This window comes from Apteryx rowi, unplaced genomic scaffold (assembly GCF_003343035.1).
Source record: "Apteryx rowi isolate R43461 unplaced genomic scaffold, aptRow1 scaffold_148, whole genome shotgun sequence".
NCBI classification, from domain to species: Eukaryota; Metazoa; Chordata; class Aves; order Apterygiformes; family Apterygidae; genus Apteryx; species Apteryx rowi.
In genome coordinates this window covers 854,006-878,771 of record NW_020447730.1, presented here as the reverse complement: position 1 = coordinate 878,771, position 24,766 = coordinate 854,006, and the positions used below count along the sequence as shown (strand labels likewise).

General features: G+C 39.4%; 1 protein-coding gene across 25 annotated transcripts in view; it reads left to right on the top strand.

The window, feature by feature from the left end:
• Window positions 1–24,766, top strand: part of PTK2 (protein tyrosine kinase 2) — a 198,973-nt gene that overhangs the window by 124,242 nt on the left and 49,965 nt on the right. For all 25 annotated transcript variants that reach the window (XR_003252297.1, XR_003252298.1, XM_026058523.1 and 22 more), the window contains 8 exons: window positions 175–254; window positions 1,405–1,467; window positions 6,496–6,550; window positions 10,531–10,671; window positions 11,388–11,465; window positions 12,490–12,597; window positions 14,214–14,331; window positions 22,744–22,774. Coding sequence is in view for 23 of the 25 variants with exons in the window: in XM_026058523.1 (XP_025914308.1) it covers window positions 175–254; window positions 1,405–1,467; window positions 6,496–6,550; window positions 10,531–10,671; window positions 11,388–11,465; window positions 12,490–12,597; window positions 14,214–14,331; window positions 22,744–22,774 (674 nt within the window). In the remaining 2 variants the exon portion in view is untranslated. The remainder of the gene's footprint in view (window positions 1–174; window positions 255–1,404; window positions 1,468–6,495; window positions 6,551–10,530; window positions 10,672–11,387; window positions 11,466–12,489; window positions 12,598–14,213; window positions 14,332–22,743; window positions 22,775–24,766) is intronic.

Below are 24,766 nucleotides of genomic sequence, written 5' to 3'. Positions count from 1 at the left end.
TTATGGAGGATATGTGCAGAACTATATATTTTTGCGCGCTGTAGCTAGTTCCCCCCCGCAAAGATTAAACCCAAGGAAAGACGTGTTTATTCCAGAGTTGCTTGGACGGTGTTTCAGTTTGTAACAACGCTGCCCCGATCTTTCTGTGATGCCAACCTCCTTCTTTTGCTGCAGGTGAAAAATGACTATATGTTAGAAATAGCAGATCAAGTGGACCAGGAAATTGCTTTGAAACTAGGTTGCCTTGAAATCCGGTAAGCTGATAATYTCATTTATTATTCAACATGTTTCTGACTGAATTTATACATTAATGTTGAAGCTGTTTTTAGCTCCTAGATTTCTGACGCATATAGCTGAATAAAACACTATAAAACCTTTTTGCTATAAGTAGTTTGAAGAAAAAAACCTGATTGCATTATAACCAATTTCTAGTGATTTTTAAATTAAAATTAATATTAAAATTATAGTTAACTACTCTTGATATTGCCTTTTTGGTGAATTTTTCATTTGAATAATTCAGAGGCCTGCAAAGTACAATGAAATATAGTAAAAGGAAAATAAATCAGAGATGTGAGCAAATAGTCTTGTCGTTGTGCATCCAGATATACTACAGCTGAAGAATGTAATTAAGGATAAACGCTGCTACCTCTTYTCTCTGCATCTCCTCAATTTTTCCTGTGCTATTTTAAAAATTACTTTTTCAGCAAATAGGCAAATGAACAAATCATTCAGGAAAGGTAAAGGATCAAATTTTTTTTTCTTTTTAACTTTTTCAGCATTCTTGTCAATGGTATAGACAGCTGTAAAGTAAAGATGAGTTTATCAGACTAAGAGATCCTCGAGAGAGTTCTCATCGCAGCTCTTGAAGCGCGTGTCTTGTTTTTGCTGATTTACAGAGACTTTCCAGCCTGAATCGTTTGATTTAGTTAGACTGTTGTCTTGCACAGAGAGATTAGGAAAGCAGTAAAACTTAGAAGAAATGGATGGCAAGCTTAAACTTCTTAGCAAAGAAGAAAAGTGGAATTTGAACAGCAGTTTTCCAAAATAAAACGGAATTTATGTTTGTCAGTAGGACCGYGGTAGCTGTGGAATTGCTGGGCGTTGTAGGAGAACCCGATGCCCTGGCTGTACGCTTTACCGGTAGCCCCGGAGAAAACAAAAATTCTCCGTGGAATTACAAATTCCTTACACGCTTACAAAATTACAGCTTCGTGTAATGACTCAAAACGTGTAATGGCTGTGATAACCCAGATGATGGGGTGATAATGTTGTAATATATATTTGAATTCATTCTGCAAGTGGTTTCAAACGGTAAGTTGCTGAAAGATTTGAATATGTTGATATTGTAGTTTTAGGTTGGATCATCCAGTAATTGTTGCTTTCCGCTGTTTTTCCTGACTTCAGGAGATCCTACGGAGAGATGAGAGGCAATGCATTAGAGAAGAAGTCCAACTATGAAGTGTTAGAGTAAGTATTGTGCTCTAGCTTGAGRTTTGAACTGTTTCTTAATCAGGAATATTAAATTTGCCTCAATAAAAGAAAGCTTTTGTTGCCATTTTATATTTCTTGAAGCTTGTTGAGGTCTTCAAGTGTATTTTAAATAAGAAAAGAATAACAAAACCTTTCAAACTATAGAAGTAGAGGGAGCCTGTTTAACTCTGGTCAAGGCAAAGAAGGTTGCAGTTGTTAAAAGTTGCTGATGAGGATGATTATGGTGATTTTTTTCAATTTTGCTAACGCTTATGGGATCATCAAGTCTGGTCCTAAGGTGATTTTGTTTCTAAATGATTTTCTGTGCATCGCTGCATTCATCAGTTGTGACTAATCTGTGGTAAAGTCTGAGTTACTTGAAATGTCTGTGGTATCATTTTTCCTTTTTTTTTGTTAAGTATGTGGTTTTGCTGAATTGTGATCTTGCAATTAACCCCTTTATTATGTATTGATGTACCCCAAGCTTTAAGAAGACCCRGAAGCATCCTTCTACCAAAACGATTTTGGCTACTTAAGCATGTTGTGTGTTAGCTGGCTTCAATCCAGGCAGTCTGAAGTACTTAAGAAGTTTTGCAGATTGAAGACTGGTTTTATCTGTGTTAATTCAGTGGCGCAGYGTGTCCACACGTATTCCAGCGAGCTGGGCTTCGCTGCTAGTTGTCTTTCTGAAAATACGCTGTACAGTGTAACATAAAATTGGGAGAAAAGGTTGGTGTAGCGGTAAAGCCTTGATTTTTTTTTTCCTTTTTTGTAAAATAAATATACTAACTTAGAGATGTGAAATTGGAGTAGTTTGGAGGCACAGTGCAAGATTATTGTAAAGGGTGAATAAATTTATGAGTGCTTTTGAGGGAAACCGCATAATTTTGTGAGTAAAGCTAAATTTTGGCAATTGCCTACTTACAAGACAACAAAATTTGCACCTTCCAGTGCTCCACTAGGAGGTTTCCGTATCTTCAGACTCTTCACTGCAGATGCAATGTGCTACATGTGCATCCTTTAAAAGGACATTATTCTATATAATTTAATGTAGACAGTTCATGCCATTCTTAGCTCTGACATTGCCTCTTTTGGGTTATTCTGGGCAAAATCAATTAGACATAAACTTTCAGAAGCAGCCTCTGAGTTTGAATGCTATCAAATTTGTCCATTTTGTTTGAATATTTTGGAGGAGGATTCAGCTCACGCACTGGCCTTTTGATTTTGCCTGGACTTGTGTGTGGTTGGAATCTGTAAATCTTTAGTCTTTAGTGGCAGATATTCCAGACTGAACATGATAGAGACAACTTTAAGGGTTAGAAATCCAATTTTCTTGCACCTTTTTAAATGGAAAGTAATGTTTACTTCAAAAGTTAATCAGWTAATTTAGAAGAACAACTTGGATTTTATACAGTGATCCCATAGCTGCACAGACTTTATGACATTTTGTTGTTTAAACTAAGGGGTTTTTTTAAGGACTTTATTTAGTTTTATGTCAGCAGCCACCAGGAGAAATATATCCTGGTTAAGAATACACATAACTAAATGAGAAAGGAATAATAAAGATGACTAGAATGAAGAGAGAGGAAAGGTTAAAAGGCAATAGAAAAAGATATGAAAGTAGCGTGGCCTGAAAGTCCCATTTTGTGTCATCCCCTTTAAAAGAAGAGAGTTTGTGTGATTAATGACTACCTGTTGGCGATTCACCTTGGATTTAGAAGATGTGTTAAAACAAATGAGATAATGCAAATGAGAGAAGGTGACGGTTTCCATTTGCATATATTTCATCAAGAACTTGAGAAAGGTATTTTTGAGTCACTTATTGGTCAACCTTTAAACTACAAACATTTGTAATTAGGTTAATAATTTCAGAAACAGTGAGATAAAGGAAACAAGGTTCGTAACAGATGACACGAAATATTAGTTAAGAATTATCATGGAGAAGAGGGTCTTCAGGACTCTGAATGGGGGTCGCTTCCAGTTTAACAAGACTTGTTCACAGCGGAGACGTTTTCCAAGCAGCGTCTGTTTTGGTAGGTATAAAATTAATTGCTGTTGTGAAAGACAGGGACAAAAAGAAGCAAAACTGTAATGTGCAAAATATGACAACTTAGTGCCGTGCAGAACTAGAAAAGTAGAATTGTGCACTTCAAGGGTTTTTTTGGTTGTTTTGGGGTTTTTTTTGAGAAGCAATRTATATCTTGTATGGGATTCAGCTGGGAAAGGTGAAGGATAAAAGCACCTTAAAGTAGCTGTAGATAATTATAAGCTAGTAAGAGCCTGCAGAAAGTGCCAGTAATCCCCCAAATGCACTCATTTGATCCTACCACCTTAATAGCCTACTGAGGTTTTCTTACACAATTAACATTTATTTTTCAAGTGAGGCTTTTTGTTTCTTTTTTTGTTTGTTTTTTTTTCCGGTAGCTGTGGTCACATCGTGAGACACTTAACCAGCTGAGTGCAATTGCAGAAAGCACTTTTTTGCACTTGGTACGATTGCTTCTCGCCTGTCTTTGTCTGCCTGGTGTACATTCATCTTTGATCAGATTTTCATATAAGACCAAATTTGGATGGGAAAGGGTGGATGGAATCAAACTGCTGAGTAGCCTTTAATAGTTGGGTCTTCAGACAATGAAAGGAGGGTTTTTTTTCATAATAAATGCGAAGCCTTTTTGCATAGAACAAGGATAATTGCAAAYAGAAAAATGGGAGCTATGTGAAAAAGCAGCTGCATCCACAGGGTTGAAAAAGCATATAAAATCTATTAAGCTATCCTAATATGGCTTTTTCGATATAACTTGGAGATAAAAAGTAGAAATAAAGGTGAATGTTGCCCAAAGCTGCTTAATCATTATATAACAAGCTGTATCATCTATCTGTAGTTGGTATTTTATTAATCCTATTGATGTTTATGCATGAAAACAATACAATTTTACATATAAATCCATGGGTAGGATAGAAGAGATAAAGCTAAATATAAAGCTTTGTGAACCAGGATCCGGTTACTAATTACTGGCAATCAGAAAATAGGTGTCCAAATCCTTAATCTGGAGCACTGAGTTGGTCTTTTTTCCCGAATTGGCCATTTTTTGCCCACGCAACGCAGCTGAGGATGGAAAAGGAGTTTGCAGGATCGCGTGAATAAACCTGCGTTGCACCTTCTCCTATAGCAAATAAATCTACTGCCTAATGCAAAAATAGGAAACGCCGTCTTTGAAGAGCTGTCATTCATTATACTCTACGTGAGGATTCCTTCTGGATTCGCAGCGTGCAGGTCCGTACCAAGAGCCACTGCAGGAGTTATTTTAATAACGCGCTGACTCAGGACGTGGCAGCCCTGTGCTGCCGGACTGCGGACAGGAGCAGCGCTGGAGGCRTCCCGGGTGCTCGTTTTTGAAAGCACCATTTCCTTCTAAAATGCTTCGCGTTCAACTAACACATTCCTTGTCAAAACGTCTTTGCATGTTATTTAGATGGTAATGGTGTGTTAGATTTATTTAACTACGTGGGATGATAAACCGCATCCAATTTGCATTTGAGAAAAAATGCATCAAAGGACTTAACGTTTATGGAAGTTATATCATCTCTTTCAGCTTACTGTCACTGCACAGATGCCAGCGTTCRCTGCTGAACGTGAACGCTCTGCTTCTCGGAGCTGAGGGTGTTTTTAGTACGTTTTGTGAAATTGTATTCTACTGGTCTTTAGGGAGCTTTAAAAATAGCATGTTTTATTCTTATTATTTTTAGATTGAATTTAATGTTGGTTTTCCTTTTGCGCCGCTGGGTAGCAGTGAATAGATACTGTATTTCTCTTGCTGGCTAACAGCTTTTTTTTCTTTGTTGAATATTTGAATTCCAGCTTTATTTCTGTTTACGTGCAAAGCATGCAGTCACGGAAAGTTTTCTTTCCTACTCGTTTCGGAGATAGAGAAGGGTCGTTGTTGAAAAGAGGTTGTAACCTCTTGAGCAAATGAAAAACAGCAAGTTGTTGGTAACACCACTGAGAAGGCAACAACAAAAATCATTTTCTTATTTAAATTTTTCTTGCAATTTTTCCTCTGTCTCATGGAGACTTTATGCTAATGTCGATGCAGCTAGTTCGTGCTCCTGCACTATTTGATGTGCCTGGCTGTGCAGTGAGCTCCTCCTGCACCAACGCCTCTGGCAACTTCTCTGCCACCTACTTTCTTTCTTCAAGCTAATGTTGGTTGTGGTGGTACAGATACTTGTCAGATATAAGCTAGGTGCAGCACGTTTCAGCCAAGACTATATTTAATCTTCATGGCTTTGGTTTTCAAACTAGGGCTGGCAACCCTATTTCGAACTGTGAAGTTGTGAGCGTGACGTAATTGGGCTTGCAGAAACGGAGCTTACAGACAGGGTTAGGATCCTGCCTTGTGGATGCGAGAAGTGAGACTGCTTTCAGTAAAAGCTGGGAAGTCTAACGTTAGATTGTAAATATGGGGAAAAGCGACGGTGGCGATTGCTTCAAAATGTTACTTGTCGTGCTGCAAAGGGTGAAGGGGTAGAGGAAAGGCTGGCAGCATCCCTCTGAGGTGGCATCATGAGAGATCCTCCCCTTTAGGCTGCGCTTTGTAATCAGTTCTAATAAGAGGAGTTTATTAGAATTTGCAGTCTTCTTGTTGTTCCTTTCTCAGATGCCTGCATGCAGTAAGGTTTTTTTTTTCCATTTCCTTTAAATTAATAAAACATGCACAATTAACAGTTTTTCTTCCCAGAACCTCTCTGTGCCCAAGCCAACATTTAAAGTCATGTACGTTACACACTAGGTACCCGTTGTAAATGCAGCGTCCTTTAGATGAGAGGATGCTGCTGTAGCACGTTTGCTGTGGACTGGCTATGGTCAGCATTTTGATGGTACTGTATTCGTACTCTGAGCTCATCATGGACTTTACTACGAAAATCGTAATTATATTGCATGCATTGGCTAAAAGAAAACACCCTGAAAAACAGCAATACCCTATCTCACGCTTTTCGTTAATGATGCGTGTGTTTTTGTTTCAGGAAAGATGTTGGCTTAAGACGTTTTTTTCCGAAGAGTTTACTAGATTCAGTAAAGGTAAGTATAGTTCCAGTTCGTTGTGTACTCCTGGAAAAAAAAAACGTGCTTCAGAAATCTGACAGCTGCATGACCGATTTCCCTGTGTAGTCGCAAGTAAATTGTTGTACAGTTCTGTCTCGGTGAAAAAAATTGCAAATCCGCCTAACAAATTGGTGAGATTTAGATCCCCTAGTTAAACAACAGRCATGCAAACCAGGAGAAACTAAGGTGATAAAGCTTTACACGGTCTTGCGGAGCGGATAGGAGACCGGTACGCCTCTGCCCCTCGGATCCTGCGGACAAGAGTCAGACAGGACTCCTCAGCTCCTCTGATATCAAATAACTTACTTTTCTTCTAAGAGAAAAATGAGACTTTTTGAAGAAAGGGGAAAGGGACACATAAGAAAACAGCGTGTTTTTAGTGACAACTTGATAAACCAAATTCTGCTTTCCTTGCTCCCAACATATCCGACTCACTCAAGGAAGATTTACAGCAATTTCCACTCATGTTAATCGTAGTTAGACTACAAACTTTAATCAGATCTCACTTCCACTGAAGTCCGTAATAAAGTCCGTAGTCCCTGAGTGAAAAAAAATGCAGATTTTTCTCAATATGTTATGAAGAAGGGGTTAAGAATTGTCACCAAGTCGCTTTATTGCATCTATAACAGTCTTGATATTAAAATCACAGTAAAGTCTCTGCTGTTCGTATGGAAATAAACTATCATAAACTCGTACTTTAGAACTGGTTTTGGTAAGCAATGATGGTTTTATGGAGGATTTAGTTAGAGAATTTAGCTTACATGTGGAGAGTTAATTGTTGTGATTTAAACGGAAGGGTAAACAGAAAAGGTCTGTCATGAAGGGGCTTTTGTTTCGAAAGACTTTTTTAAAAAGACTAWTGAAGCTGAGTAGGAAGTAATAGGAAGTAATCCCTATGCATTTTAATTTAAGGAATTACCTAGGACTCTATTCTCTGCTACATGCTCAAATTGTGACGAAAGGCTCCTCACCTAAAGGAACAAACAGCTACCTCAAAAAATGTGATGGGGGGGAGCCAAAAAGACCTGATCAACAAAGAAAGCTGCTCTTTAGAAATCAGGAAACCAAATAGCAGAAGTAGCAAGAATTACCAGAAAGTCAAGCTGAGCTGAACCTTGCAAAGATATTAATAATAAAAAGTTGGATATATTAAAAGAAAAAATAAGGGAAAGAAAAATAGTGCTGCTTTTCAATGAAATGAAGGACTTACTAAACATAATCCAGGATTGGTTCAGGTAATTAAGTGACTGTCTCACTCTGTGAAAGCTGATAATGTTGAGCTGCCGGGGAAAGGAGGGCTCCTGATGCCCATGAAGTGTAAAAGCACTTGCTTCGCTCCGTCAGTGGGGTAAAACTTCGATTCAGTGCAGTGCTAATGAAATCTGCYGCTGTTGCAAAGCTCGGAGATGTCAGCTAGACAGAGGATCTCACCCTATGTATAGGAAGCCTAGAAGGCTGGAATAATGCAAATCAAAATATTTAACAGTGCATGTACTTGCGTATTAACAGCAGGAGTTTCAGCTTTATTTGGGAAGGTCGTTAAAGTTGTGAGTTTAAAGACACCGGTATATTAGCTGATCGCAGAGTGACTATAAGACATGAATATAATGTTGCAAAAGAAAGCAAGTGTAGTCCCAGGAAGTGTCTAGTGAGGTTTTGTCCAGGATAAAACGTTTAAGTCATCGCACAGTGCGCTGGATTTCATATATATTGCAAATAGCTTTGCTTATCTGTGTTCAAGATAGAATATGTCAGCCTAAATCAAGCACAGAGAAAAGTTATTATGTCAACAGGCCTTCTATTCCCCTTATTTTRCTAGAGGAGAATAATAAACTTTCCTATGTTTAGCTTAGTAAATGATGCCTCTAAGAGGWCGTGACAGCTTATTTGTGCCCTCTTTCCCTCTGTGGTTATATCATGTACGCAAACAGCMTGGGGGAAAAAACTTATTCACAGTAAACAATATTGGGGGGAATAGATACAAACCAGCCTCTAWTTAGTTTGAAAAAGAGGAGTTTTCTTCTGCCAGAGAAGCGGCACTCTAGAACATGCCTAAAATAATAGTGGAGGAAAAAAAAACAATTATAAGATGGAGCTTGATCATTTTATGAAAGCGTTTGARTCCAAAAAAATTGGAACATGAAAAGTTTTCTTCAGATATGGAAACTTTAAGAAATGTATTTAAAATGTTTTAAGTTACATACATGTGTGTGTGCCCAGCTTCATTACAGCATAAAACATAGCRACTGGAAACCAAGAGCCATGGTGGGAATGGAGAAGAAGACAGACGTTAGTYCTGTTACTTACATTGTACTTTGCAATAAGTTTTGGAAAATGACAGTATTTTCTATATCTTGTCTCTAGTAAAAAAATACTCTTCAGTGTTAGACTGGGAATAACCTCCGTTATATAGGTAAGGATGCTGAGAAGCAGAAAGGTCTGCTATGTCCGAGTCCCAACAAAGTCCGAGGCAGCTCGGGGCGCAGGGTGGAGGTGTCCTGGCTGCCGGACCCTGCCTTTGTCCTACCCAGTATCCGCAGCCTGTTAGTTGGCAAAGGCTTCTGCCAAAACRATACAGTAATTTGAAACTACAACAAAATGGCAAGTTTCTTCAGCGAGTAACGGCATSGACTTTGTGTGCTCAACTGAGATTTTTTTCAGCCTGCTTTGCATCTGCCCTGGGCATTAGCGTTCCAAAACGGATCATTTTGTACGTGAACGTGTAATACCGCTGGATTGCTCACTGGATCACTSCTGTTAGAGTCAGACTCTTCTGAATACTCGTTTCTGAAATCCCTGGCTAATTTGAGCTCTTAATGTACTTTAAAGGGTTACTAAAAATGAATGCATAAACTGAGTGCAAGTGCTAACGACTGAAGAGGAAGTTTATGTTTGTTTGTGTAGTGCCTGGGGCTGTCTTAGGCAACGTGAAAGAATGAAGTGTTTTAAGGCTGTTACAGTAGGGAAATGAGGTATGTTTTTTTAGGGAAACAGTGATCTTTCCTGTCGTAACCTTGACTTTCTACAAAAATAGATCTGGTTTTACCTTCTATCATTGTTAGTTGGAAGATGCATCAGAAAGAGGAGGTTAAAGGTAGTTTTTTTGTTTTTGTTTTTGTTTTTTTACATCCCATCCAGCTACTTTAGATGCAAATCAAGCTTTGGCAACAGAAGAAAGAACAGCTGTGTATGTGGCTTTGGCATTTTGGCATTACATGATATAAACAGTGGTGAAAGACAGTGAATCAGCTGGCTTGACACACAGCATACATATGCTCTTGATTAAAGACGCAGGAGAGAAGCTACTGCGCTTTTGCTGGCAGCATCTAGATGAATCCTGGCGTCTAGGGACGGGGCATTCGTTAGAGGTTCTCGATGCCTCGTTYGGTTTTGCCCAGCCAAACTTGCTGGTTAGGGGATTGGTGGGGCATGTAAAAGAAGTTATTTTGCAGATTCTGAGAGTTCGGTATGTTATGGATAGCCTATGATACTTGCTCACAGAGATTAAGACATAGCTGCAGCTGAGGGTTATTCTTGCCACGTAAGAGAGTAACGTATGATGACATAAAATTAAGACCTAGTATGAAGGTATAGGTTGCTGGTGGCAGTGTTTTTCTACTGGTAGACAATTAAGAAAGTGGGAGAAATGGGGAATTTAGAAAAAACAGTTTCTGCAGAAATTAACATGTTGACTTACATTGTAATTTAATTGAAACTGTATTTGCCAGGTATTCCTGCTGTAGTGTACAGCAGAAATAATTTTGTTCTCAAGCAGAAGTTTGAAGGCAGCAGTCTGTTGTTCATATTGTGAAGCTCCTTTTTTTCCCTTGAGAACCGTCTGCTGTGTTTCATTGATAAAGAAACTGTTGTTAAGACACTAAGTGACTGATACTTCTACTGTACACTATCACTAGTTAGAATGAAAATAATTCAAATTTAAACTTCTTAATATACAGGCCAAAACACTACGAAAATTAATCCAACAAACGTTTCGACAATTCGCCAACCTCAATAGAGAAGAAAGTATTTTGAAGTTCTTTGAGATCCTCTCTCCAGTGTACAGATTTGACAAGGAATGCTTCAAATGTGCTCTCGGTGTAAGTACGGGGTGGGGACAGCAGCATACGTGCTGTAGTTATGAGTCTGATTGGTTTTTGCTTAGTCCTGCAGTTAATTGCCTGCTTAGTTCATGCTTTGATTTCAAGAAGAGTCCCTGGATTTCATTAACACCGAAATAAACTGATTATTCCCAACATTCTCAGATGACTGTCGAAAAAAGTATCATTCATTAGTAGAGCAGGGATTGTACTTTAATAACTATTTGTGTTGGTGCTTAGTTTGTGAAAGTCAAGCTATTTTTAACCTGGTTTCCTACGGAAATGAGACTGCTGTGCTTCTGTCTGTTTGTAAATCCTCCTCTCATACCTTTTAATCTCCACCCATCTCAAACACATGTGACAGAGGGCCTTAAATCTGGAAGCTTCCTGAAAATAGACGCTCGGGTAGAAATTAGAACATGAACATGGACATCCATGAGAAGACAAAACATAGGAACTCACTTCTCCTGTGGACCCAAGACAAAACATGCAGAAACTCACTCTAGTACTGCAGATCCCCAGGAAACCAGGCCTCAGTAGTTTTGCTGCCCACAGAATTACTCGATCTTAATATATTTTAAATGTTTGAAGAGTTTAGAGGCTTCTAGAGCTTAATTACTAAAGACTGTAATGATAACGTTGGAGGATAGTGTTCCATAATGTTTTCTTCTCTTACTCTTGAAATTTTGCCCCGTCTTCCTCCTTCAATCCCGAAGTCAAGCTGGATTATTTCGGTGGAGCTGGCAATCGGCCCAGAAGAGGGAATCAGTTACCTTACGGACAAGGGCGCTAATGTAAGTTTGCTTCTGGTTTCCTTTCTCCGTTAGTGCCTTAACAAGCTATCGAGTCAGCCATGGCCTGTTGCGAATTGAACTTTAGACAAAGAGGGTGGAAGGTCTAATCCTTGAGTTAAACTCGGAACAGCCAAGAAATTCAAAGTAAGAAGCTTATTCAGGCATTAACTCATGATGTGGGATGGGAGAAAGTACAACCGGGTTAAGTAGGGATGGTGTCAGCCTCAGTACTGAATTTGCTGGCTTTGGTACCCAGTGAAGCACTCGCTCAAGGAACTGGAGTATTAGTGGTGACTGTTTTTAACAGTGAAACATGCAAGTTATTCTAAATTATTCTCCCCTGTCTGAGGGAGACTGTTTAAATGAAGAACTTGTTTAATCAATTAGTGTCTAGCACTTGCCATGCAGTCATTGCTGGTTCATAATTCACTTTATTCTCCTAACAGCCTTTTAGTTTTGCCTGATACTGACTGTGTTACAACATTTCCTTGCACCATGGAGGTGTTCAGGAAGTTTGTTCAGTCCAATTCTGCTAATAATGAAACATTTGGGAGCTTTACAGCCATGATTTAAGTTGAGCAATATTCCCAACTTCTGTTGAAACTAATTCAGAGGTGGTGAAGAGATGTGGAGATCAGGAATATGTAGTCAGCTAAGAATATGCCTTTTAAAGCAGTCTGGAAGTGTAGATGTATGCTGTGAGTGCGGACACCTTGCGGTTGACCTGTTGAGTTTTCTGTCTTGACATCCAAGAGGTTGTTTCCACCGTGCACTTAGCGTGTGCCCAGTGTTACTCAACAGTGACCTCTGTAGGCAAACTTGGTGCTTGGTTTAATTTTGCAAATTCTTGTAAATACCGTTACCCAAATCCCAAAGAAGTTGTAGCAGGAAACAAAGGAACAGACTTTTTACAGTGTGGTTTGGAGATCAAGGTCTACATATACTTTTGCAACTTCAGGAGTAAAGCCAAAGTGTTTTGCTGTAATTTTGAATCTTCTCCACTTTTTCCGTTGCCTTTCTGCAGCCAACTCACCTGGCAGATTTTAATCAAGTGCAGACTATTCAGTATTCAAATAGTGAAGACAAGGACAGAAAAGGGATGTTACAGCTCAAGATAGCAGGTGCACCTGAGGTACGGTATTGACAGTTGTGATAAACCTATTTGCTTTGGTTTTCCTAAAAAATGGAATTAGCATCCTCTTAATGAAGATGTTCTGTGTATTATACTTAGGTTTTTGTCTGCAGCTTCACTCTGGATTTTTCTACTGTTAATGTAGTTATGATAAATGTATTATTCTAAAAGTGTATTTCACATTTATACATACAAGAAAACTCTATTTATCACTGCTTTTAGCAAACAGCTGTATAAATGTACATACCCTTACCAGGGATTGAAGACTCCAGAAATTATTCTTTGATTTCTTTTTTTTTTTCTCATTTTTTCTCACTGCTAATCTACATGTGATGTTTTTCGTACGTAGAGATAGCCTGAAGCCATACAGAGAATGAATGGCACGGCACAAACATGTAATAGCTTTTACTCTTGTTTCCTTTTTATCAAGCATCTTGCCTAATCCAGTTATAAGCATCTCTGAGCTTGGGACTGCCTGACTATATGTGTATAGTGGCATGGCCAAAGACTTTGGTTATTGCTAAACTCTCTCCTTCTTCTGTAATACAGCCAGTGAATTATATTTAAGCATATTTTGCGTTCCAGGCATTCTGTATAGTTATTCCATTTTTCTTGTTATTTAAGGGGGAATGAAAGGTGATCGTGAGTAGGTATAATCATTATGCTACTCAGATATTTTCGTATTTAAAATAGATTTGTAGTTCATTTGATTCTTGTATACTCTAGTCTTTATTAAAGAAGTTTAGTTTAGAAATATTAGCTCTTAAGTGCAACTTTTTAGTAATAGCCTGTATATGCATATGGTGCTTTACGCTGAAGTGGATACTAAGTGGCTTCACTTTTGTGAAAAGAGGAAATAGGGAATATTACATGGGGAGAGAGCTAGAAGTAAAATTAACTTTTATCTCCTGGAAAACAGTCTCTGTGACAGACAAGGATAGAAGGCAAGTTGGCAAACGTGCAGGGGAGGATGAGTGTTGTCATTATTAACACGAACAGTTTRCCTGTATGTCTCTCCTCCCCTTCCCCACTTCTCCACTCTCCATCTTTTTTTAACGTTAATCTGTTTTTTAAGTTGAGGAGATTGCTTTTTAGGGCAAAGAATGAATTGCTGTAAAAGAGTGGAAAACACAAAAAGAAAGGTATCACCTGGAAGAGTTTTAGGGAATAAGCAGCTTCTACAGAATTGCCATGATTATGACCGTAAAAGTCATAGCAGTTGTAGTAAACTGTTGTTGGCCAGAAGTTTGACCAGGAAACCATTTGATGAGCCCAGATCAATCTTAAATTTGGGTGTAAGGTTTTGTCAGCTCTACTTTCTGACCTCATTATTTGAATGTGCTAAATAGAAGGTAAAGAAAGCAGATTAGGACTGATATACCACCTCCAGAATATTAAGGATCTCTCTGTATAGGAGTATGGCACCTTGCATGCTGTGGTGCCAGCGAAGTGCAACTAATGTTTTATAATCTGATAGCTCTTCTCTTACCCATCTTCTTCTGTTTACTGTTTGCAAATGTGTGTGAAGTTCTGATGCAACGACGCAGCTGTTCTACTCCGCGTTTGCAGCTACAATAATACCTCTTTGTTGGTGCCTTGTTTTTTCCCTTCTTCAGCCTCTGACAGTGACAGCACCATCCTTAACCATTGCAGAGAACATGGCTGACCTGATAGATGGGTATTGCCGCCTGGTGAACGGAGCCACGCAGTCTTTTATTATCAGGCCACAGAAAGGTAAGGAGGTGTTTCGTCCTGCAGGAAACGCGTGGTTTGCTACTTGCTATGCTCTGATAGATCATTAGTTGCTCTCTGCTGACAGAGTGTTTCAAACTGGAATAGAAGACACAAGGTAGGAGCAAACCCCCCCCTTGGAGACTGCTGTCTTTCTAGGAGGAAACTAAAGGTGTTTTTGTAAAGACTGATAATAAATGCCATTCCATAGAAAATTATTTAGATGATAATTCAGACTTTTTTCCAGGAGTCAATGCTTTTACACTATTTTTAAACTTAACTAGCAGACGTAAACAAATTGTAATTAAAGACACTCCTCACAAAGCAATGTTATCTTGAAATGTGATTCCCAACATCTGAGTGGAAATTCAGAGACATCAGTCAGACTGGATTTGGAAAAGATTCTGACAATTGATAATTTTTGAAAAATTCCACCTTCTTCCCAGATACACAAAATGTCTCCATTTTTATCTTGTAAACTTTGATAGGTGGCTGATGAGTGTTTCTCATGAAACAGAATTAAAGTAAAGCAAGTATTTTGTGGAGCTGATCAGTTGTTTTTGTAGCAGGCCACAAGTTGGTAGCAGTGATACTAGGGTGTGGGTACAGCTAGCTTTAAAGAGAGAATTGTAATTAGATTTTATTAGAAAATCTTCACCTTTCAGCAAGGCTTAAATTATTGAAAAATACTGAAGCAAAGCTGCTTAAAACTGGAAATTTCTGCCCTCTGTATTAATCTTTACTTGTGGAAATCAATGCAGCATTTTTGGTTCCTAAAGCAAGGAATAAGCTATTTCCTTCTTCCGTATTTGTAATACAAGAGACAGTACATGCATCATCCCAGGAAGATGCTAAACCASTGCTGTCATCGTTGATGAGTTGGGTTACTCAGCTGAACACTTTGTTCAATACTGGAAGATTAGCTGTGTTGGCTACCCTTTTCATTTACACACAAGAATTCTGTTAAATACAAGTACAAAAGTGGACGTTTTACCAGTGTTGTTATGAAATAGAAGCTCTACAATCTGAAGTCCCCTTTTAGCCGTGTTTTTGCTTTTTTGTGCCACTTTTTTTCCAATCTGTCATTCCAATTGGGTAATATTATTGACATGGTTTGGGTCTTTCACAGGTCCATAATTAGCATCCTGCTTGTGCACGGCTCTGAAATCTGCTCGTACCCTTCTGTTAACAAAAAAAGAACAATACTGGGTCATTCAGTATCGAAGAACTGTGACTTTAGGGTGTTAGGCATTTGGATAGCACTTAATAATTGTTTAAATTATTCTTAAATCTGAACGTTTCTGTTTCTTATTTCTGACTCTAACGTGTACAGCTAACTTTTAGCTCCAACACAAGCAGCTTTGTTGGAATTTGTGTTAGTCATGCAACCTCATCTCCATGCAACGGCAAATCTTTCCTCTGCTACACCAATTCCACTCTGCTGGCCAAACTACGTGCAGCTCAGCGAGGATGAACCATTGGCACCAAAACGCAACACCGAAAAAAGGATAAGCTAGCGTCAATGATAAGGCTAGCTAACTGTTCCTTTAAAAGTAAAATTGGCACCACACCCCCAAAATTTTCATTTCACTGGTCTTAGTCTGTACCTTCAAGTGATTATCTTTTGTACCTGCTCTTGGTTTGAAAAATAATCACTATTTCTTTCCTCTTACGGAAAATCATGGTTTTGGGTTTGTTGCTGCTCTCCTTGTTCTCTCCCCAAACTTTCTTCCAATAGCCCCCAGCTGTTCAGATCGGCAGTTTGCCAACCTGAACTAAAGTAGACAAAATTTAGCCTTTAAGTTTCTTATATCCTAACACTTTCCCTCTCCCCACCTCTCGCTCATCCTAGGTTAATGGATAGCTCCATCGCTCTGCCGCTGTTGTCCTCTGCCCGTGTGTAGGCTTTGGCCAATTCCTGCCACTTCTGTGTAGGTGGTACTTCAGCGATTTGGTCCGTTTAGTCTGCGTTGCCAGTGCCCCTATCGGCTTGTTCTCAGTTACTAGGATGGCTTGCTTTTCACATAAATGCTCTTAACTACCCAAAGTGCCATTGCTGTTTTCTTTCTGGGTGATGATTGCAATTCTGCCTTTCACAGTAACAACCACAGGGTCATTAAAGCCTTCATCATCAAGCTTTATCTCTGTTCACCTAATCTGCAAGCTTCCAGCGCCGCGCTGTGCTCCAGGCACCTGTATTTCCATTTCTCTGCCGAGCCCTGCTCCGCTTTCCTCTATGCTCTTCTTGCCCAAGCCAGGGAACAACTCCCAGTCAAAATCTATACAAAAATCACCGTGTCCTCCTTAATTTACAGCCTCTTCCACGATGCATACAATTATCTGCCGTCTAAGACTAGCAGGGCAAATGAGTCCTGAGTTACTGCCCTAAGTGGCGATAAAAATAGACCCAACCTTTTATTATTTTCAGTTTGTTTCTTTCTAACGTTGTCTTCCTCCGACCTGACTTGTCATCCAGCTATTGTGGCTTGTCTTCTAGAGTCACTAAGCTCTTTAAGGGCAAGACCTCTGATTTTTCTATATGTCGTGTAGTCCTAAGCACAGCTATGTCTTGCACTGTGGTTTGCCTCTAGGCACTAATGCAGAATAAATCAATGCATGTAGTGGCATGTGTTTATTTGTATGATATTCGCAGTGTATTTTGACATAAAGCAAATGAGCAGTGATTCAGTTAAGGAACATTTGTTATATAGCACTTCGGGAACTGTGCTTAAAAGACTCTTCTTTATGCAAACATGAAGAGAATCCCTTAAATAAACTCTCTTTTTCTTGTTTCTCCATAAGTATGATTTCCTAGATACAAGCTCACCTAAACCATTTGTTGTGCATTTAAAATCAGTTGTTTTCTTGTCTGAGGGTGGGTTTTTTTAATTATTATTTCATAGCGATACTCAACCCGTTAGTTAAGCGTTCTGCAGGAGAGCTCTCCCCACCACGAGCTGCGTACCCAGAGCCCTCCCGCAGTGAGCACTGATTGTATAAGACATATCAGAAAAAAATCCTCGTAGCAGCTCTGGATCCAAGAGATGCATCTTTTTCTTCCTCTTTGAGCTCTCCTCTTCCCTCAATGTAGAAACTTTAAATTTAGCATTTGTATTTTCATTATCCTACTTTCTCTTCTAGAGGAAGAATACAAATGAAGTGACTGATAAAAACTTACCCCAGTACTAACTGGCTGCTTACTGGCTGGACGTTGCGCTAAGTAGTTTCCGGTGATCTGAGTCTAGTGTCTGAACTCTGTGTCTGTCAGTTAAAACAAGTCTCTTAAGTAATGCAAAATTGTCAAACCTCTTATAAAAGACTAAAAATACTCCAGAAAAAAAACCACTTAAGCAACTCAAATAGATAACTGCTTGTCATTTCTTTATGCCAGAACTAATCTTTACATTTAAACAGTTTTTCCCTCTGAATCTAAAAGGATCACCACTAAATGAAAACTAGTCTGCATTACTTCATGATGAAGTTAAATAATCTATGAAGTTATCCCAGAAGGTATTTGTTCACAGTTCATTCGTGTGAAAGCTTGAATGATTTGCATCTTATCAGAATAGCCGTATGTATTCTAATTCTTACGATACTGTCACTTTGACAGGCATCTTTTTACAGTATTTGCTTTCCAAATTATTTCAGTCAGATGGGAACACAGTTTACATTGTGGTAAATCAAAGTACTTGAGAGCTCTTCTCATGTGTCCTTGCTCGTGCATAGCCTTTTTTTTTAACTCGGTGGACAACTGGGTAGAACATGATAGGTTTCAACTCTTGAAAAACAACATGTGCTTTTACTTGGGTGTTGTTAAGAATATGCTTTGACTTTGCAACTACAAAGGGACTCGTGAATGTTTCTGATTTTACTTGGTATATAAGCTGCAAATGGCTGAGGACCAGCTTGGGAGACACTACCTGAAGTGATCGATTTATATCTGGTTTTCTTTGGTTCATTGGGGTTTACATATATACACACATATAAAAAAATACATATATATATTAAAAAATATATATATAAAAACATATATATTTATAAACACATATATACCTATATATGCTTACTTCTCCCATTTCCCCTGTTGGTGGGGCATGTCTCTAACAGCAGTAAGGCGGAGGTGGCCCCTGCAGCTGGCCGATGCTAATTCTTGCAGGAGTCAGGCCGCTGCTCAGGAGCGGCGCGGGGGGCTCCTGCCCTTCGCCAGGGCTGAGCAGGCATTCGCCGCTGCTCTCCCGCCCCGGCAGCCCGGCGGGCCAGGGCCCGTGCTGCTCGCTGCATTGCTCCGCTGCTAATGAGAGTTGAAAAGTACCCTCAGACGTCGCTGGTATTGGGAGTTTGCAAATGGGAACATTGCAAGAAAAAGGAGCCCGGTTTTGACAGCTCTTATTAGACCTGTCAAAGCCAGGCTCCTTTCCTATAAATTTGTAGCACAGAAGGGAGAATAAAATCCGTTATGCCCCCTGTGGCATTTGGAGGGTAAGGGACAGCAAAAAGGATGATAATCAGGAATGATGGGATTTTAATCACATTGGAAACTTAAGTCCTGCCTGTTTGTTTATTTTTAACCATCTGGAAACTTAAACTTTCATTTAACTTGGCCTGGAGTCTCTGCTTTTCTCTGTTCCTGTCATTTCCCTGCATCACTTTCCAGCCATCCTCAAATGCTTGCGCCTTTATCACACTCTGCGAATCTTTTTTCACTCCCTGTGGATGCTGCCTTTTCCTGATTCCATCACCCTCCTTCATTCCAAGATCAGCAGAAACCTTTTCTTGTGTGGAGCCCTCACTCCATGACCATTTATTGCTTATCCATCCCCGCAGCTACTGATTCTTCCTGTTGCCTGCTGTGGTCTGCTTTTTCCGTCCTTGCCTTGTGTGGCTGCAGTTGAAAATAAGTCAACTTTTCAAAATTTGAACAATAATGAGACACAAATAAATACAATAAGAGGATGTTAATATACCACAAGACACTAGAAATGTAGGAAATGCTTCTTTACTCTCGGTTCCATCTTGTGGCCCTCTGTGTTATTACTCATTAACTACATACCACTACTCCACTTACTACTTAATACCACTTCTATTCAYGTTCTCTTTCTCTCATAAAATGCATAGAATGGGTCTACTTTAAGATGGAATCAGGATTTTGTAGTAAAAGAGATGTTTTGGTAAGATCCTTGCTATATATTTTGCACCGATAGAAAGCTGTTTAGTAAATGAAGCAGAGACTTGCAGGAACAGAATGGGCGATCTTATGGTTAAGGCAAGTTAATCCTGCCCTGGAAAGTTAGATTCAATCTTTCTCTCTCTTAGAGAGATCCTTTTTGATAATTAGCAAGTGACTTCAGCTTACATTGCCAGTTGCCACCTAAGGCTATTTCTCATTTTGTCAAGGCGTCGGGGTCTACATTTGCAGGAGAGATGAACAATCTGACCTGAAACTGAAATCAGTAGGAACCGTGCTTTGAACATATAAAATATTGTGTCTCTGCAGTGTTATGGAATAATTCACTGATGTTTCTGAAGTCCTCAAATATGATACTGATGTGCCCCATACAAAAACCCCAGAGGAAAATTAAAAAATTCAGTCTTTAGAATACAGTGTAAATGGTGTGTATTTAGTATGTCATGGAGCTACAGAGTGAACGGCAAGGAAAATTATTTGGAAAAGCTGGTTACTAATCGAGCACCAGTTATCTTGATTTAGAAATATGGAAATGATGAGGTTTAACTTTGCAATTTAGTAACATTCTTTTGACATAGAGGTTTGTACATGTGTATCATTTCCGAAGCCTTTAAAAGTAACAGACTGCGAGTGTGTTTTATCAGTGACACCCACATGATTCATCAGCCCCGTCTGAACCGTTAAATCCACTGCCAAATCTAGGAAAGATACTGCAATATGGACTGGCGCACAGGACACTTTCACAAATAATTACTGCTGGCGTAGAGATGAGGTGAGACTTAAGGTTCTTGAGTCTTATTCTCAACCCCGGCGAGGCTTGCACAGTAGCAGGCAAAACTTCTTCAAGCTTGATGCCTTTGGCTCAGATCCATCCAACTCGAACGTGCCCGTTCTGGTCTCTCTCTTTTGGGTTCTCCCCTCTTCCCCCCACTCATCTTTTTAGTGCTAGGCTTCTTCAAGCTTCTGATCCCGTGCTTGTCACCCCATGCTGCCTTTCAGGATCTTTGCCTTTGGTTTCCTTTCCCAAAAGGTCTCGGTCCTCCTCATGTTTCACAATACCTTTCTCTCCTTCCTCATGCTTCTTGTATAATCTTGCTGTCCTTTGTCTGTCCCCCGCTTTCCGGTCCTTGTTCTGGTCACTTTGCCTGGCTACTCTAGGTCATCTCCCAAATCTCAACTCTTTCTTATGTTTGCCTTCCTTCCCATATCTTCCTTTTGAACCCCCAGTCTGACCCTGAGGTGCACCTCTCTTATCCTCTGTACAGTTAAGTTGGACTTCTTCCTGCTGTACACTTTTAAGTACAATTACCTGTCTTTTCTTTTCTTTTTGTCTTTTTTTGGTTCCAGTGTCTAAACGCCCTAGGAAAGATCTGTCTTTGTAGCCCTGGGCTGGTTTTGGAGCATGCGTATTTGCCTGCTCCGTAGACAGGGAGCATGTGGAGCCCAGGTCCGCGTGAGAGCTTGAAGAGATGGAGCATGTTCAGTTACTTGCATGCACGCTCGGGTCAGTGCTGGGAGGGGGGCAGCGGAGAGCACGCTCGGTCGTTTTGTGGACATGGTGCATGTGAACTTTTTCATATGTGAAAGCTTTAAGGGGATTAAGGAGCACATGCTTGAGGTATGTGGTGCCTGTTCGGTTTGTCGCCCAGGAGCTGGAAAATGCTGGTTCATGGAGAGCGGTGCTAGGTGCAGCTTGGCCAGCGTTGGGTGTTATTAAAGGCTTGAGCATCCTCACTGAAGAGGAGATGCTTTCAGCCTAGTTTCAAGGCTCTGTTAGCGCTCTGCTGAGCATGCCTGCATTGCAAGGTTTATTTCCCCCCCCCCCCCAAAATGGATAGCTTGACCAAAATTAGGCAAATTTTCATTGAGATGGCAAACGGAAATATTCTGATACAACTGCATTCCTGCTCCAAATCGTAGAGGCCCAGGCAATTTCCAAAAATATGTGGATTTTTGTTTCCTTTTCTTTAACACTGCGAAGGTCTGACCTGTCCCCTAAAAATAAGCTAGCCAGCCTGAGGCAGAAATTCAGCGTGGAAGCCATGGACCTGGTTGGTGAAAGTACAGCAATGCTGTGGGAAACTGAGAATGGATCTTCGTGACCTTAACAGGTGGTGCTGTTAGCATCTTTTATCTTGGAAACTTTGCTCCAAATGTGCTTAAAACAAACCTATGTTTCTGAGCCAAGCTATGTCACTAAAACTTTGGATAACAAAATAGGTGTAACAAAATACTCTGTTATGCAGTGTAGAGCACCATCACATCGGTAGTGGGCATTTCTCCACTCTGTCCCAGAGCACACAAACACGAGATTGTAGCTTTCTTTTATAAGGTCTGGAAATTTCAGGAATTTAAATATACAAGAAAAAAACCTCTAGAATTTACAAGATTTTGTGAAAACAGTGTATGGCGCGATTTTCTAAACGTGTGGCTCTTCCACTTGCTCTCAGGTCGCTTCATCAGTGCTCCTGTGACTTAGAGATATGCGTCTGTTCTACTTGCCTACTCCTCTCTCCTTCGCTGCATATTTCAATTTACCATAAACTGTTGGTACCTTTAGTAAAGGCGTAGTAATTTCCTCATCATCCTCCCCCACATGGATACTAAGTGTCTCATCATCAGGAAACACAACAGCTTTGATTATTTACATCCAAGCATTTGTACACAATAACATTATCAAAGCAAGTTACACTGGCAGAGGTTTTGCAGATAGTTTATAAAAAGCTACGTTCATCTCTGGCTACTAAGCATTACTATTTTATAGTGTAAACCAAATGTGAAATTGGTATAATACGTTACGCAAGTTAGTGATTTATATCAGTTGTCTTGTCTGGAAGTTCAAGTTGACTTCAGTAATTTTATTTATGTTAGTACTTAGCACATCTTGGAGATTAAAGGGGAAGCATTTATCAGTCGAGAGATGAGATACTGTCATGCCTTGTGCAGGTGATCTATCAGAGTTAAATTGTTATGAATAAAAAAGGAGGTTTATATATTTTGTGTACGTTTTTCTTCTCAGATGGGATCTTGTCAGAAGTTCTGTATCACTGGTTAGAAGATGCGTTGATATGCTGCTGATGATATAAGTCTAGAACAGTCTTTTGAATCAACATAGTTTGCCTGAGAGATTGTGATGATTAATATTTCATGCATGTATCTATTGCACATTGAAAGAGGCTATTTGGAAACTTGAATGAAATTTTAATCCTGTTTTCTTCTTCTTTACACAGAAGGTGAAAGAGCTTTACCATCAATACCAAAGTAAGTTTCATGCTTTCATTTTTCGTATATTACAAATTTCTTGAAAAATAGTTCTGCTTAAATGACACCTTGGGACTTTTTATATATGCTTAGTTTCTGTTGTTGCTTTTGGAGTCTAGCAGAATAGCAGGTAGTCAGAAGAGACCATGGGACGTAAAGGACTGACAGAGGCATTCAACTATAAAGATACTAGACATAAAACCTAACGAAAAAAATGCATAATGTTTAGATTGACAGCAGCAAAAGTAGGATGTTTTGGTTAAAGACCGCACTGGAATGCGGGCTACTTAAGACCATGAGTAAATTTAATTATAGGAGTGATGCTAAACAGTTTTTTGAACTGTGAGTTCAGCCCCTCTGTGAGTACATCTATAATGCTGTTCTGCCTTTTTGTCTCTTTTCCCTGCATATGTGAAATAGAGAACATACTTCTGTCATAAACCTGTCTGGTCTCCTTTCTTAATAACACTTGCATAGTTGAGCCGATCTAAGTTGGGACCTCTAGGTTCAACTGTAATAAAGAATAGTATTTAACATAGCAAATATTTTAACCTATTTTTTAACAAGGTACTTAAGTARCAAAATTGCTCTCTAGTAACAACTGTGGATGTGTAGAGAATGCTAATCCGTGTCAGACAAATGAATTTGATTTTTCTCTGGCTATTTTTATGGTGACGCTGGGTTCCAGGTATGATGGCACTTGCTGGCTGCATTTAATAATTCTTAACTGAACTGCTCTAAGACCCCTCTTTTTTTTCCCCCCCATCTCAAGCTCGCAGACAAATAATAATAGATTTCTCATTTAAATCGGTTTGAACTAAGCGTGCTCCTTATGTCGCTGGAGACTGTATTCCGTGACGCACTGATAGCAAGCCTATTAATTCTCCCTGCTGATTCTCTGCCCTATTAACATTAGTGTCGAGATTTATTTCTTCTCTCTCCTAACGGCGCTTGCGCTCTTTGTGGCTTCCTAGATTCCTGTCCTTTTCCCGAGCTGCTTTTTTGTTTGTTTGTAATCTGGCTGTTTTGTTAATAGCCACATTCTGCTCCAATTTAAAGCCCCGCAGCCGGGAAGAGCAGGGAACTCGCTGTTTACTGACATGCAAGATGGATATAAATTTGCTTTTAGCTGAGTGGGTRCGGCTGAGAAAGACAGAATAAGCTTCTAATCGCATTAATTTTATATTACTTTTTTTTTTCCATTTTTAAGGATTTCTGGGATAAACTAAGATTTTTCAGGAAAAGCTTCCTCTTCCCATTTTTGGGACATCTAAAATGAAATTGTAAACTTGAGTTTGTTTAAATACAGGTACTACATATGCTGTTAGTCTGACAGCAGAGGAATGCTCTTTTGTCAAACGTATAAAAGTACTAGCCAGCATCATCTTGCATCTGGAGAAATTTGCTTCTCACAGATGAAATTTCAAACTTCTCAAAGAGTGGAAGTGCGCCACTCTTTTGCTTTCTTACCATTGRAGTTATATACGTACGTGTATATGGGGAAAAAAAATGTGCAAAGAATTTATTGGAGTGTTTCTTTTACTAATGATCTTCCATAGATAAAATAAATTTGATTTTAATTGGTCTCCTTCATTTGCTTGGCATGTAACTCAATTTCAGTGTGTTTCTGTACAGGATAAGTTATCCAACAGACAAAAACTCCATTCATTCATCTGGAAATATTACATATAAAAGTCACAGTACTTGGTGCATAGCTCTGTTTTAGATACACTTTTTATCTCCAATATTTGCTACAGAAAGCAGATAGAAAAAGTTGCATGCATCGGAGTGTTTAGACATGCACGGCTTGGTTTTAAAACTTGCATAACTTCCCTAAAACGTGCATTTAGGTTTTTTTTTTCGAGCGGACTGTGCCCTTAGGAATTTATATGCCTGTTAAAGCAGTCCTCGTAAAACGTTCCCTCCGCTCCTACTCCCCCAGCTGGCTTGGAAATGGTAGTTTCTTTTTCCTTTTTTTTAAAGCATTGTTGG